At 25.3% G+C, this 14622-nt stretch overlaps 1 protein-coding gene across 1 annotated transcript; it reads left to right on the forward strand.

The window, feature by feature from the left end:
- Positions 1-5200: 5200 nt before the first annotated feature.
- LOC112602488 (N-acetyl-D-glucosamine kinase) lies at positions 5201-10274 on the forward strand. The gene is made up of 8 exons (XM_025350580.1): positions 5201-6146; positions 6244-6328; positions 7906-8004; positions 8074-8215; positions 8326-8436; positions 8555-8684; positions 9134-9311; positions 9952-10274. Exons 1-8 carry the CDS (start codon positions 6115-6117, stop codon positions 10228-10230), a joined length of 1056 nt encoding a protein of 351 aa, XP_025206365.1. The 5' UTR covers positions 5201-6114; the 3' UTR covers positions 10231-10274.
- Positions 10275-14622: the final 4348 nt, after the last annotated feature.

Genomic DNA, 14622 nt, shown 5'->3' on the forward strand with positions numbered 1-14622 from the left:
TTTTTAATGAATGTGTGGAAACTACGTCAGTCATTTATCTAGAATTAAGTCTTAATATTTAGATTGTGTGTTGGTTGAAATATTAATATTGATAAAAAAATTTGAGAATAAGTTTTTTAACGAAGTGTAAAGGTTGTATGACATGAGTACATGACTTACTTTCGCTTATCTTTACGCGCCATTTGAGGAACCAGTTGTAAATGTCATTGATATGAGATTGAAGGTGGGGAGAGGCGGTGTTGCAATCTTCATTTATAGCAATAATTTGTTTGTCATCCATAAGTTGAGCATTTGGTGAGGTAGATTGTTCGGAAGTGTATATATATACTGAAAATAAATGGAGAAGAAAGAGTACACTAAGGTACCACTACGTCAATATGATATAGAGAATTATTCGTTACCTACTCTAGTTTAAAAAAACTGTTTTCAAGTAAGTTTTAAAAAATAAAAAGTAAAAAGTTACGAGAATATTACATAGTTTTAGGAAGAGACTAGGATAACAAATTTTATCGAAGGCTTGAGCTATCGAAGTATTATTATTGAACAAACAACATCGGTAGGGGTACTTTAAAAAGTTTATGTTTTATGTTCATTATTTGACGAGTTTTAAAACCAATTTCCTCCAATTATTTTTTTATTTCATCAATAAAAATGGTAAGATGTAGTATACTAATATTATGTAAGTTTTTTCATAACAATTTTGAATAATTGATTTTTTTTCTTATAGATGGGGAGTGTGTGGAAAAAGTATTATTATATTTTAAATAATCGATAATTTTTTTTATTTGTGTTTTTAGGCTGTTGATAAAGGGCTTAAAAAAAAGAAGATTTTGAATTGATTAATTTAAACAATTTAGTTGTTAGTTAGTTTATATTTCCAATATCATGAACAAATATTAAATGAAAGTTTTTAATGCTCATTGGGTGATTTACTGTCACTTCAGTGGAATTCTCATTATTTGAATGAATTTGTTTGTTTTGTTTAGTGTTATCTGTTTGGGTATTATCATTTACGCGATTAATTAGATTTTTTAGTTGCTGAAATACTGCTTCATTAGAGGTAGTATTTAAATTTATTGAAAAATAAAGTAGGCCATTGGAATCATCATTACACATAGATATATTAATGACACTATTATTTATAATTATGATCGGTAGTACCGTTTTGTGCTTAATAAAATTTGACTTGGGTTACCAACGTTATCCATTGTAAAAATTATTTCAGATAAGGTTTCGACAAGTTATGTGTAGGCCATTCGGCATGTGTGAACGCAACAGATTTGTAGTTAAATCTATTCCAAAAAACAAAAAACCTAAAAATGCAAATATTTATTAAACCTTGATTTAATACAAGTAGGTATACAACAACAACAAAATATGCCTTCGAAGTATTATTTTCTTAAATTTTTATAATAATAAGCCTATAAGCTCGAAATTCATTTACCAATAATTTATGATTACTCAGTGTGAACTTGTTTTTGATATGTTTTACACGTGTGAGAGACAAAGATAACAAGCCTTAGGTATGACGTTGTCTAAACATCAGACAATGAAACACCGTAAATGCCGTATATGTCTTAATACTTGTATAGACAATAAAATAAACGACATTGCATTGTACATCATTGATTTAAAATCGATATCTCTTGTAGTAATATAAAACTTAAAACAATTGTATAGGTAAGTACACTATTTTAAGGATTTAGTAAGTATAAGTAAACAATAATAATACTTATTCAAGATATTATACTGAATGATTTTTTTATCGAACAATACTCATTATTTCAAAATCTATTAATATTTTTGAAAATATATTTTTACATAATATCCAGTCGAAATAAAACAACATTTTTTTTAATATTTCTTTTTGTAATACTTTTTTTATTTTTTTTTAAATAACAACATACATTTTTTATTTTCTATTCTAAAACAAAATATTTTTCAGTGTTTTTCAATACATAAAAATTGAAATTCGGACGAGTAAATTATAAATTATTAAATACTTAAAATTCATAAGCTACTTGTTCAAATTTCAATTTTTATGTAAAAATAAAAACCTTGAAAATTATAACGATAAATAATACTTAAAAAATGTTGTTTTATTTCAACTGAATTCGATGTAAATAAATATTTTTAAAAACATTAATAAATTTTGAAATAATGAATGTAGTTCGATAAAAGAACCACTCTAAATAGAATTAGGTATTAAAAATAACAGTTAAATTTCAATAGTCAATAGTGTGTACCTTTAATACCTACATACATTAATTACTAAGTCAATTATTTTAAATTATTTGGAACGAAAACAATTAACACAGATATCTAAGATTATATTCTAATTTGAAAATTCTGAATTAGGTTTGACATTCTTTCCATTTTACGTAAATGCACTTTCGAGAGTACAACCATAATTTATAGCTTGTTGTTTTCAACGGAGCAATTAGTAACTTGAAAATTGCGTTCATAATTACTCGCTTAAAATATTACTTTTCCGAGTAAATAATATAAATATTAAACATAGGTATTAAATTATAGTCAGTGATAGATACTTCTTTCTCCCTGGCTATCTATATGTACTCAGATAGTTAGATGCCTGTACAGTGTACAGACATAAAATATATATTACAATATAGAATATCAAGTAAACGGAGTGATTAATTTTATGAAAGAAATTCATTATCTCATAAAATACTAATTCGAAAATATTTTTTTACACAATTTTAAATGGTCACAAAACAATTTGTATTACTATTTTTTACCATAATATTTTTTTAAAGTTTTTACTTTTGAACGACAAAATAATTTCTTAATTTAATATTAAACAGATTATTTTTTTGAGTATTTCGATGTATATAAATCAAATTTCAATAAGACAAGTATCACTTACTTAGTTTATTCGTTATTAGTGTTTAAAGTTTAGATGAGCTGAGTAGTAATCAGTAGATCATTGTTTTGCGGGAAATCTTTGTATCACTCTTAAATAGAGTTCATGAATTAGTTTCCAAAAATCACATTTTCCTTCTCACTTTTACAGGCTTAAGACTATCTGTTATGTTAAAATAATTGACGTGGTTAAAAATGTGCTTTTTTTGTTTTTAATATCTATAATATAACTCACTACGTTGTACATAAAAATCACAATTAATTATATATATATGTATATAATAAACAAATTTAAGTCAAATTTTGTTTATTATTATTATTATTATTAGATACTATTTATCATATTATGTACATGGTAAAAATGTATTTGATATACTCTTAATGAATTCAAATCTTGAAATTTTTTGCAAATCGGTAATCGATTATCACTAATTGGTGACTAGTCACTATACAGTACTCATTGAATGTAGAGACTTTTTATTTTTATATTTTTAAGCAGGTAAATTTTCGTTATTTATAAAAAAATTTTCGAAAAATATTATTACTCGGGACTCAATTTACCTAGTCCCAATATCCATCCAATTATTTAGGACTCAGTTTACCACTCCCGCCTATAATAATGAGTGTTACATTAAATGGATCACACGATAAAGTATATATAATATTATAAATATTTATACACAGGGCCCCAAATATCTTTGGACTCGTCATATAGAGACCAGAGGCCCAACCAATTTGAGAGTTCTCTTAATTTAAAATTAAAATTAAATTTAAATAATAATTATGATAATTTCAAGCTTGTTAACATATACTTTATAAAACATTAACGTGCAATCAATTAAGAGATTTTATTAAATAATAAAGTGGAATTTCTTTAAAAGAAGTAATCATTCTCATACCGAATTTAATAAAAGCCCTGCAAAATTTACGAAGTATAGTTGAACATAAATTAATCTTGAATCGCAACAAATAGTGCTCGAAATAAATAAAAATAATACGTTTTTTTAGAAATATTTAAAGCAAATCAATATAAGAAAAACATTTTTTTTTACGAAAACAAAAAAAAATAGAAACTATTGTCAAAAATTAAAAAAAAACGTATTTAATTAAAATATTGTAATTTAATAGATATTTATATACTTTATAGAACACATATTTAAAATTATATTTAGTAGTTTAATATAATTTTATCAAATTAAAGTATTATAATTGGAAACCGATTTTAATTTATAGTTAAAGGGTAAATATAGTATAAAGGCCCAAAATTTGATGCAAGAAGGTCTATATTTACGTTATTCCATAAGTGGTCAATTATGTACGAGTACAAGTACGGTCGTATACCGCGGTAATTGGAACACATACGAACGTTACAGAAAATTTTGCCGCAAAAAAAAATAAGACAAATTGCATATACCTATATAAACTTCTTGACTTCTTGTAAACGTCACGTCGAACTTGCTGACGACTATATTATAATATGATTTAGGTGCGCTTATAGTTACTACTTACTACACAAAGGTTATAGCGGAAAAATTAGCATTATAAGCGATTGTATACCTACATCACACGTGCAAAAGCAAAGCGATCATTATTACGCGGTCGTTGTTGTGGTGATTTAGCATATTTGTTTGAAATGCGAATGAACCGCGGCGGGACATTGGCGCGGAGGTAAAAATAAAAAAAATATAACACAATATTTGTTCATTAAACTAACCGATAACGGGGCGGTGGCTCCAATAGTAATTGACCATTAAATAAAAACCGTGAAAAAAAAACCATAACGCGAGTGATGGCTATGACGTATAGCCGTATAGGTGGCACAATTAACACAGAATTTATTAATTCATTTTAAGTAATTATATTTGTTCTGCGGCGCAACAATCGTGTGTACTTACACGAGTAAGTATTACCTGTTTTGTACTTTTATAGATAGGTACCTACACACTTTGTGCGAGGTGCAATATTTTTTAATCAACGCTACCATTGATGGACTCGTGTGCGTGACAAAAGAGCACTTTATATTGTTTTAACGGCCTAAGCCACGCGATCGCCAGGTGGGGAACGGAAAAAGACTCCTGAAAGCGAGATCGTTAATCGGACGATTGGCGTATTGTGAAAGACATATTCGATTCGATCGACCACAATAGTCGAAATAATTATAATAATAATAGGATTTGAGAGGTCGTTCGAGTGGGATCGGCATAACTATAATGTTATGGCAGCCGCGTACTATACAGTGCCGTCGATATAAAACACGAGACGACGGCGCCGGCCGGACAGTATATTATTAGTCTTGTGACTGCGGGACGACCGAACCGAAATTCGTGGGCATCGGACCACTTGTAGTTTGTTCTCGATCTGCCGGCCAAACTCTAGCTATATAGTAGCTACTGCCAACCACCCCACCGAACGGCACGAGAGAGCCTATACCGCTACCATATACTACGGTTACACTATACTGCTACCACTACCGTTACGACGGCGCTACTCTATCACATTATAATATTGTATTGCCATTACGAAAGCGTTATATTCGCCGCCGAATGCCGATTAACGTGATATCGGCCGAATAACGTGTTTTCGCCGCAACGTTATCAAGACTTATCGCCGTCGACGCTTTAATAACAAACTTGTATATATTTAAATAAATAATTGATGGATTTATTATTTTCATCATTATTATTTTTACTCAGTAAGTTCGTTGACGTGTCTGCGTGTAGTGACTAATGTTGTAGTACAGGCAGTACAGCGTAGTACTTATCGCGTAGTACGTAGTAGACTTGTAGCCGCACTCGTAGTATCGCACCGTCGCCGTCTCCACGTTGTTGCTCGCGGTCCTCGAAGTCGCCAAAACTTTTACGCGTATTTTAATCGTTACTCTTATTACAGTTATTCGTATCGTACGTATCCGACATACAAAAAATAATATTAAACACACGTTATATTGTTATTGTGATGACATTATATCGTACGACGGAATAGTTGTAAAAGAAGTACCTACTTACCTAAACTCACGCGCGTGTTTGCCTTCGGTAGTTTTACGCAACAAAGACGTATATATATTATATTATTTAATATATTCTTGAAGCGATTGTACACGCAATCGCGTATCTCTCCGCGTTAATTTGATTTACGCACAACTCGTTTTACCTGTTTTTGCTTTTATCATTATTTCCTCGGCCAGAACGGTCTTTTTGCATTTTTGTTATTCCTCCTCTTGCTGACTGCATTATGACTGACGCGTTTTTTGGTGGTATCGAAGGGTAAGTCTACGTTAAAATATATATATTAATTTAAAATTCGTCTTCCCAACTGCCGCATCACTGTAATACTAATACACGTATTTTTTGCGCATTATAGGGGAGCATCGGTTTCCACGGTCGTCTTAACCAATGGCAAAGGAGATATTTTAGCTGAACTTAAAGGAGAAGGCACAAACCCGTGGGTAAGTATTTATTACTTATACTTATAAAATAACAGAAATCTGATATTTTTTTAAACAAAAGGAGATACTTATTCTTATTTTTTAAATTATAAAATTTAAAATACAGTTTGGTTTACATAATTATACTTTATTGTTATAGGTAATATACTTTATATTTTAAAAGGTACATGTCTTTATTATATATCAACATATTACATTATTATTTTTATTTTATTTTTTCATATCATATCACATAGATATAATTAGCCTAGACCTACAAACTACTTTAATTATAACTTTATAATAATTTACCAAATAATAAACCGTGTTTAAGACATTTAATTCATAGTTTAAATTAAAACTTTTCTTTACTAGTTTTTATTATATTATAATAAAAATAATGTAAAATCTATATTATTATTATTTATTTTTAAATAAGAACTATACTTTTTAAAATTTCACTTTTCTCTTAATGTATGCATACATTTAGTTATTATTTCCTTCATTTCAATTATTTTTTTTATGAAAAAAAAATTCATTAGAGTTAATAAGATATTGAACAATACTGTATGGGGAATACAGCTGCTAATTTCAATTAATTAAAAAAGTAAATATGATTTAGACCATTATCAATTAATGTATTCCTAGTTATGATATTTCATTTTTACTTAGGTACAAGTTATCATCACAATGTCAATCACCTATTTAAAAAAATTATGAATTTTAGTTTTGATAATAAAATAAACAAAATATAATAAACTAATTGAAAAATCTTAAAAGGCTCAGTTTTTTACAAACAATTGTTAGATAAGTGATAAGAAAACATATATATATATATATATAATGGGTATAATAATATACCTTTTATTTAAAATTTGTTAATTTTAAATACCACAACAAAAACAGTAAAAGACCTAATCACCAAGATATGTAAATATAAATTTCATTATGCTTATTTAACATAATATATTAGGTATATGTTTTAGTTTATTTTATTTTAAGTTAAAATAATGCTTTAAAATTACATTTTACAGTTTTAAAATATAAACTTCAGTCGATAAAAATTATTTTTTTAAATTTGCAACTAATTAATAATTTTTTATTTTATCACTGAATAAATTAAAAGTTACCTATCTTTAATGATTACATTTTTATTGAAGATAAATATTGATTTTACGTAGTATAGATATTTCATAAATAAATCAAGGTTTTTGTGTAATGATATCAAAATGTAAATTAATCTCATAGATTAGATTATACTTTCAAAGCTCAAAATTTTGTTAAAAAATTAAGAAACTAATATTATAAATAGTCTAATTTTTTTGAAGAATATTTAGACTTAAGATTATTAATAGTTCTAGTATTTAAATTTCCCTTTTTTAAATCTATTACAAGATTATTAACGCCAAGTTGTCAAATCAATAACCAAAGAGATCATTTATATCAGAGTAAAAAATATTGACATCTATATTATAATTATTAATGTTAATATCAATAAAAAAAAAATTATCATTGCAGTTAAAACTGTTAAAAGCATATTTATATTATTTTATTTTTAATTATTTATGTAATATTAAAAAAATATGTATATTATTCAGATTCTTGGAATTGAACCTTGCCTGTCCAGAGTTAATGACTTAATTAAAGAAGCTCTTAGGAAAGCTAATCTTAATATCAATATAAAATTAAATGGATTGGTTTGTATACATTAAAAAGTGATTTTACTATACAAGTTTTATTTAATAATAAAATGTTACTTTTTATAGGGTTTAAGTTTAAGTGGATGCGAAGATCAAACATTTTGTAAAACATTTGAAAGTAAATTAATAGAATGTTATCCAAATCTTACTAATGAAGTAATTGTTGTTAGTGATACATTAGCACCAATTGCATTAGCTTGTGAATCAGGTATTTAAAATATTGTTTGATAGAAATTAATTTTTATGTTGTTGATTAATAGTATGAATTGCATGTATATTTATTATGATTCAAATGTATTTAATATTTTTATTTTAAAGGTGGAGCTGTTATTATTTCTGGTACTGGTTCAAATAGTCTTCTAATAAATCCAGATTCTTCAATAAAAAGATGTGGAGGCTATGGTCATCTACTTGGTGATGAAGGCAGTGGTAAGATAATTTCAATTTCTAAATAGTTATCTTTATAATTTTATTAAAAAATATTATAATTTAATTTGTTTTAAGTGGAAAATATTTTTATTAATAATATTGTGTATTTATTATTTAGCTTATTGGATAGCATTCAAAAGTATTAAATTATGCATGGATCATTTAGAAGATTTTAATTATGTTCCAAATGGTTACTCAATTGATAGAGTATGGGAAGCAATTAAAGAACATTTTAATATTGATAAAATGTAAAGTATATGCCATTATTTTATTTGCTAAAATATAATATTAAGTATCTAACATTTTATCACAAATAATATATTTTTTGTTTAATGTAGAATAATATTTGATTATATTTCTTAATCTGGATGAATTTAAAATAAACTCGGTTTTTATTTTTGGTAAAAATATTAAATAATCACTTAAAAGTGGATTATATTTTTTTAAATGTTATAATGAATACAATTTTAATAGATTATATAGACTTAATATATATTAAAATGGTTTTTAATCTATCGTGAATACACATTTCAATATTTTAGTTTTAACAAGTTATTTTAAACTTAAAATATTATATATACATTTATATTTATGTGTAATTGATTAATAAAATAAATAAAACTAATTAAGTTTAAATTAACGAAATCATAGAATAAGAACTATTAACTAAAATAACTAATAATTAATTTACAATCAGTCTAGATTTGTTGAATGTATTTTATGGTGAAAAAAAAGAAAAATCAGAAATAGCTAAATTGTGTAAAACCATATCAGAACTAGCTGAAGATGGAGATGAACTAAGTCGGTGGATCTTTAGTGAAGCTGGAAAAGAGTTAGCAAAATTTATACAATCACTCTACCCTGGTGCTGATAAAGTGAGATTTAATTTAAAAATTATTACTATATAGTGAAAAAAAATAATAACTCATTGTTTTAAATAAAAATGTTGCTAAAATTTACTTTTTAATAATGTTTATCATTCATTTTTTACTATTCCTTTTGGTATACCTAAGCATAAATATAATTATACTGTGTATTCATTTTAAATCTCTAACATGATAATATTTTAATATAACTTTAAAAATTAATAAAAATAATATTAATTTAATAATTGAACTATTCAAAATCAACAAAATGTATCCATGAAAATTTATTTTAATATTAAATTATTACAACTTGATTCTATTTTATTAATAACAGTGATTTAATCAAAAATAAAAGAATACTTCTTGTTTTTTTTTTTTTTTAATTATTTCAACATATTCCTTTTTTATAAATTACCAATTCATAGTTAAGTCTTAATATTTGGAAATATTCATTTAAATATGTTTAATATAATTTAATAACCACATCTTTAGAAGGTAAGGCAAACTATTTAAGCTTTTAGGTTTAATTGTGAAAAAAGGTTATGTATGTTTTAAAAAATCCATATTTTTAATATTAATGTAAAAGTGCTAAATTACTTAAATTAAAAACAAATCATTATTTGCTAATATATGTCTTATTTTTATATAGAAGTTACACAAAGAAAATGGTGGTCTGCATGTGGTGTGTGTTGGCTCTGTATGGAAAAGTTGGGGATTACTAAAAGAAGGATTTATCAATCAACTTGATCATCATCACAACTCGCAAGAGACCATAGTAGATGAATTTACCTTATTGGTGCTTGAAAAGACTGTTGCTTTGGGTGGGGTATATCTCATTACAAAAAAATTAAATTACAATTTTCCATTTGATTATGAACATAACTATAGAATACTTTTCCATTATATACATGACCGACGAGATCAATAATACATTATTTTAAATTAAATCAAAAACAAATGTCACCATACCAATTTAAAATGTAATTAATGATCATAATCATTATATGCCATAAAGTCTTAGATTGGTGGCTTCTGCTCATTTTTTATACTTGTTATTTGAGCACTATAAATGTTGTTATAATAATTATACTTGACTTAATTTGTTAATAGGTTTAAAATATTTATTTGAATGCCAAACTATTTTTTTTAGTAATAACAAGTAACTTAGCATTAGGAAAAATATACAGTGTCAATTAACCATTCTTTGTATTCTAATTATTGCATTTCAAAGTAGAGTATGATAAGTTAATATAATATTAACAAAAAGCACAAGTTTGGGGCCAAATAGTTTTATTGTTAATTTTATTTTAATCATTGTTGTTATTTGTTTTATTATTATTATTATTATTATTATTTACAAATTGTTTAAGTCATATTGCTGTTCTTTAAGCTTTTCAGTTAATGTGCATTTAAATTAATCGTTTTACTTAAAATTCTAAAAAAGACTAGTAATTACATAAACAAATACATCATATTTTTAAGAATATATTTTTACATCAATAAACTTTAATGTTAAAGTAATTTATTTAGAATTATAGTGTTAATGGTACTTGGAAATTGTAGTTACCTCAATATTATTTTGAATATATAATTAATTTGTTATTATTGATGATTTCATTTTTTAATTATGCATTGTCCATGTGTGTATAAAATGTTTGTCTATTATTAATCTCTATTTAATATACTAGTAATTTTGATCAATTAGCATATTATTTAGTTTTCCTTATGCTTAGATTAAAGTTTTCAATAATTATTTTTATCTTTTTTTTTTTATATAGTTTAATTTATAAATTTATTATCTTATCAATAGGGTTTGGATTTGAAATTAAAAGCCTTTTTTTAATAATTATAATAAAAAAATGTATTTCGTTTAATATCTAGAATGGTGGATGTATTTATTTATTTTTTGCCTTTTTTGCCTTTTTACTTATAAATGCATTTTTGCTTCTTTTTGCCTACGCTATAAATCGATGAACTGTGAAGACTGTGTACTGTCGATATTATGTTAAAAAATTATTTGGAATGGAGAAACAACAAGTGATGACGATTTAATAAGTAGTAATCTTAATTTAGATAATTATTTATGTTTAAAATACGCTCCAATAACTTCGGGTAGACATAGAAAGATCATTTTCTATATACAAAAATATTTTGAGCCCAAACCATCAATGTTTTACTGAAGATAGCTTATTTAAATACATGGTAGTCATTTTTTTTTTAATACCAACTAATTATTTTATTAAATTTTTTAGTTTATTTTTGAATTGCTTTTTTTTATAAATTAAATGCCTTTTGGCCTTTTCACATTTTAAATGCTTTTTTATTGATTATATTACCTTTGAATCCAAACCCTGCTTATCAATCAGAAGACTAAATGGGATTGTAAACTGAATTCATTTAATTTCTAAAATTACAATGATATATTTTTCTTAATAATTAATGCTATCTAAATTGAAAAAAATTCTAAGAGAATTTTATGGACTTTGTTAAAGAAGTAAATATTTTAACAGAAAAAATACCTAATTTTCGGTGATCTGTTTCTATAAATGAAAATTCAAAATATCCTTAATTTTAAACAGATAACCTGATGATAACATTACTTAATTTCTTGCAAGTCTACCTACCACCCATGCATACTTATGGTTAGAATTTTTATTACATTATAACTTATAAGTAGAGGTCAGAATAATATTCTCTTAAAATAGCCAAAATAAGATGCTAATATTCCCCTAAAAAATTAATTATATTCTTCTAATATTCTTTAAAAATTGTAGTTAAATATGCAAAAACTATGCTTTTACAGTAATATATTCTAAATTCAAAATATGCTTTCATATTTAAAAAAAATACAATTTAATTGATATGCAAAGCCGCAAAGGTCATTAATTATGATACAATTCTATGTTTACTGAAATATTAATTTTTTTATTTATTTAATTAAGCAATTATAGGTAGGCACTTTATAATTTAGCTTTAAAAAAATGTTAACTTAAGATTTTATTAACTCATTCCATATTGTTATTCCATTTATAGTCATCTCAATATTAACGGACTAAAAACTTGTTAAATAATATTATCGATAATTTTCTTCCTTATAAGTTACAACACAAAATATCCAAATTCTATAAAATTAATATATTCTCAAATAAGCAAAAAAGAAACCTTTGTCATTGAATTACATGATCCATAATTTTTATAGATTTCAACCCGAAGTTTGATTGCATATAGACTCAAAAGAATATTATTCCGACCTCTACTTATAAGTTATGAAATATTTGAAGGTGTATTATATAATAAAGGTGATGAAAAGAAGACGAAATATCCCGATCACTTGATTATATTAAGAGGACGTTATAATTTTTAAGTGAGTTATGAACATTTTCAAATATTTATATTCATACTCATAAGTCGTAACTCACTTAAAAATTAAAATATCGTAGAAAACCAATGAGATAATATTCTTACCTAAAAGTTTAATAATAGGTCAATTCACTTTAATATAAAAACTAAAAGTACACTATTGAAATTTACTATATCGTACGTGTGAAAGACGGAACAACACATGCGGGCACGACGTCCTCTTAAAATTTTCTACAATTCATATAAGCATGTTCTAGATACCAGGATATAATTTTCAAAATATTTTGGCACTTTTTATAGTATATAAATATTTTAAATTTTTGACTTTTTTTTATTTAGGTACACATAACACTTTTGTTTGGCGGGAAATTGTACGGTACCGCGGACTATTGTATATTCGTACGTAAATATTTATTTTTGAACGATTGAAAATTGAAATACCTAGATATTAACACACATTTGTAGAACGTCATTCTTACGCCTTTTATTAAAAATAAAAAATAAATGTTTATTAAATAGTTCAAGGTCTTGGTATAAATAAACTTTATTGCTGTCAGTTGGTTTTATATATTAATTTTTATCGTTTTTCTTCTGAATTTCATTCAATGCTATAATATTCATGTGCATAAAATCATAAACATAATATTATCAAGATCTTGGTACCTGCGTTCTATTACACAAACTATCTAGGCAGTGACGGATTACCTATCTACTAGGCTTTTGAAGTTCGAGCCTAGGGTGGCAATTTTTTTTATGTTATATTATTTTTATCTCAAAATAAAAAATAAAAAAGATAAATAATTTTTCTCTATTAAAAGCTCGAAAGAACTGCAATAAATCAATCATACTATTTTTGTAATTATTTTATAGATTGTAATTTGGTAACTTGTAAGATTATATGTAATACAATATTTGTAAATTAATAATTATTCAACCATAATACCTTTGAAACATTTTTCACTTCTAGGGTTGCTATATCCAATTACCTACCTGTCACTCTTCGATGTTAGCCCATTCAAATTACGATCTTTGGGTAGTATTAAAAAAAGAGGGTGGTAAACAACACTGAGCGTGTCTCAGGGCGCCAAGAAAGTTAATCCGCCACTGTACCTAGACATGTTTTATGTCGCAACGAATTCTTCTAATTGGCTGTAGCAGTGGATAGTGGTATTCAACCCGCGGACCACAAACTACGAATGTGGCCTATATTACTAATTTTTAAAGTTACACAAAATATTTAAAAAATAAGTAAAATATAATTTTATTTTTATCATATTATGAATTATATATATATATATATATGTATATTATACATAACTTTTATGATTTTACAGTTATTTTATAATTAAAGTTTGATAAACTAACAAAAGTATTATTATATATTATAAAAAACATTAATAATGATAATTATATAAAATGTATGTATAGATTTATCTAGACTTCTTGGTTCATGTATTATGTATATATATGCATATGATTATTAATAGCAATAAAGTTAAAACCTCTGTGCAATATGCAGTAATAAATAAATATCACATTATTTAAATAAACATAATATTTTTGTAAAAGCGTGGACTAAAAGCTCACAGGTACCCATAGTAAAATTATCCAAAGCAGGCCGCGGGTCGGCCATCCCCGTGAGAGTATAGCCGACTTGCACATTCGAGACAATCGGAATTTTTGATGGAAAGGAGGGCATTATAAAACTGAAAAAATAATACATTATTTTATGAATTTGGTATTTTAGATAAATTAATTATTAAAACTTAAAAATAACATTTTTGAAGATTATAGGTATATGAGAGTACCAATTTTTTCTTTTGATAGTGAGTTTAAATTACCAAGAAATCCATAATGAAACTTATAAAATTGCCCATGGGTAGGACAGAACTGAGAAAAAATAGAAAATCCACTTAATTTAAATAACTAAAACCTTAAAAAGCTAATTACAAAATAAATA

The sequence above is a fragment of the Melanaphis sacchari genome, unplaced genomic scaffold, assembly GCF_002803265.2.
Source record: "Melanaphis sacchari strain LSU unplaced genomic scaffold, SCAv2.0 Contig8_pilon_pilon, whole genome shotgun sequence".
NCBI classification, from domain to species: domain Eukaryota; kingdom Metazoa; phylum Arthropoda; class Insecta; order Hemiptera; family Aphididae; genus Melanaphis; species Melanaphis sacchari.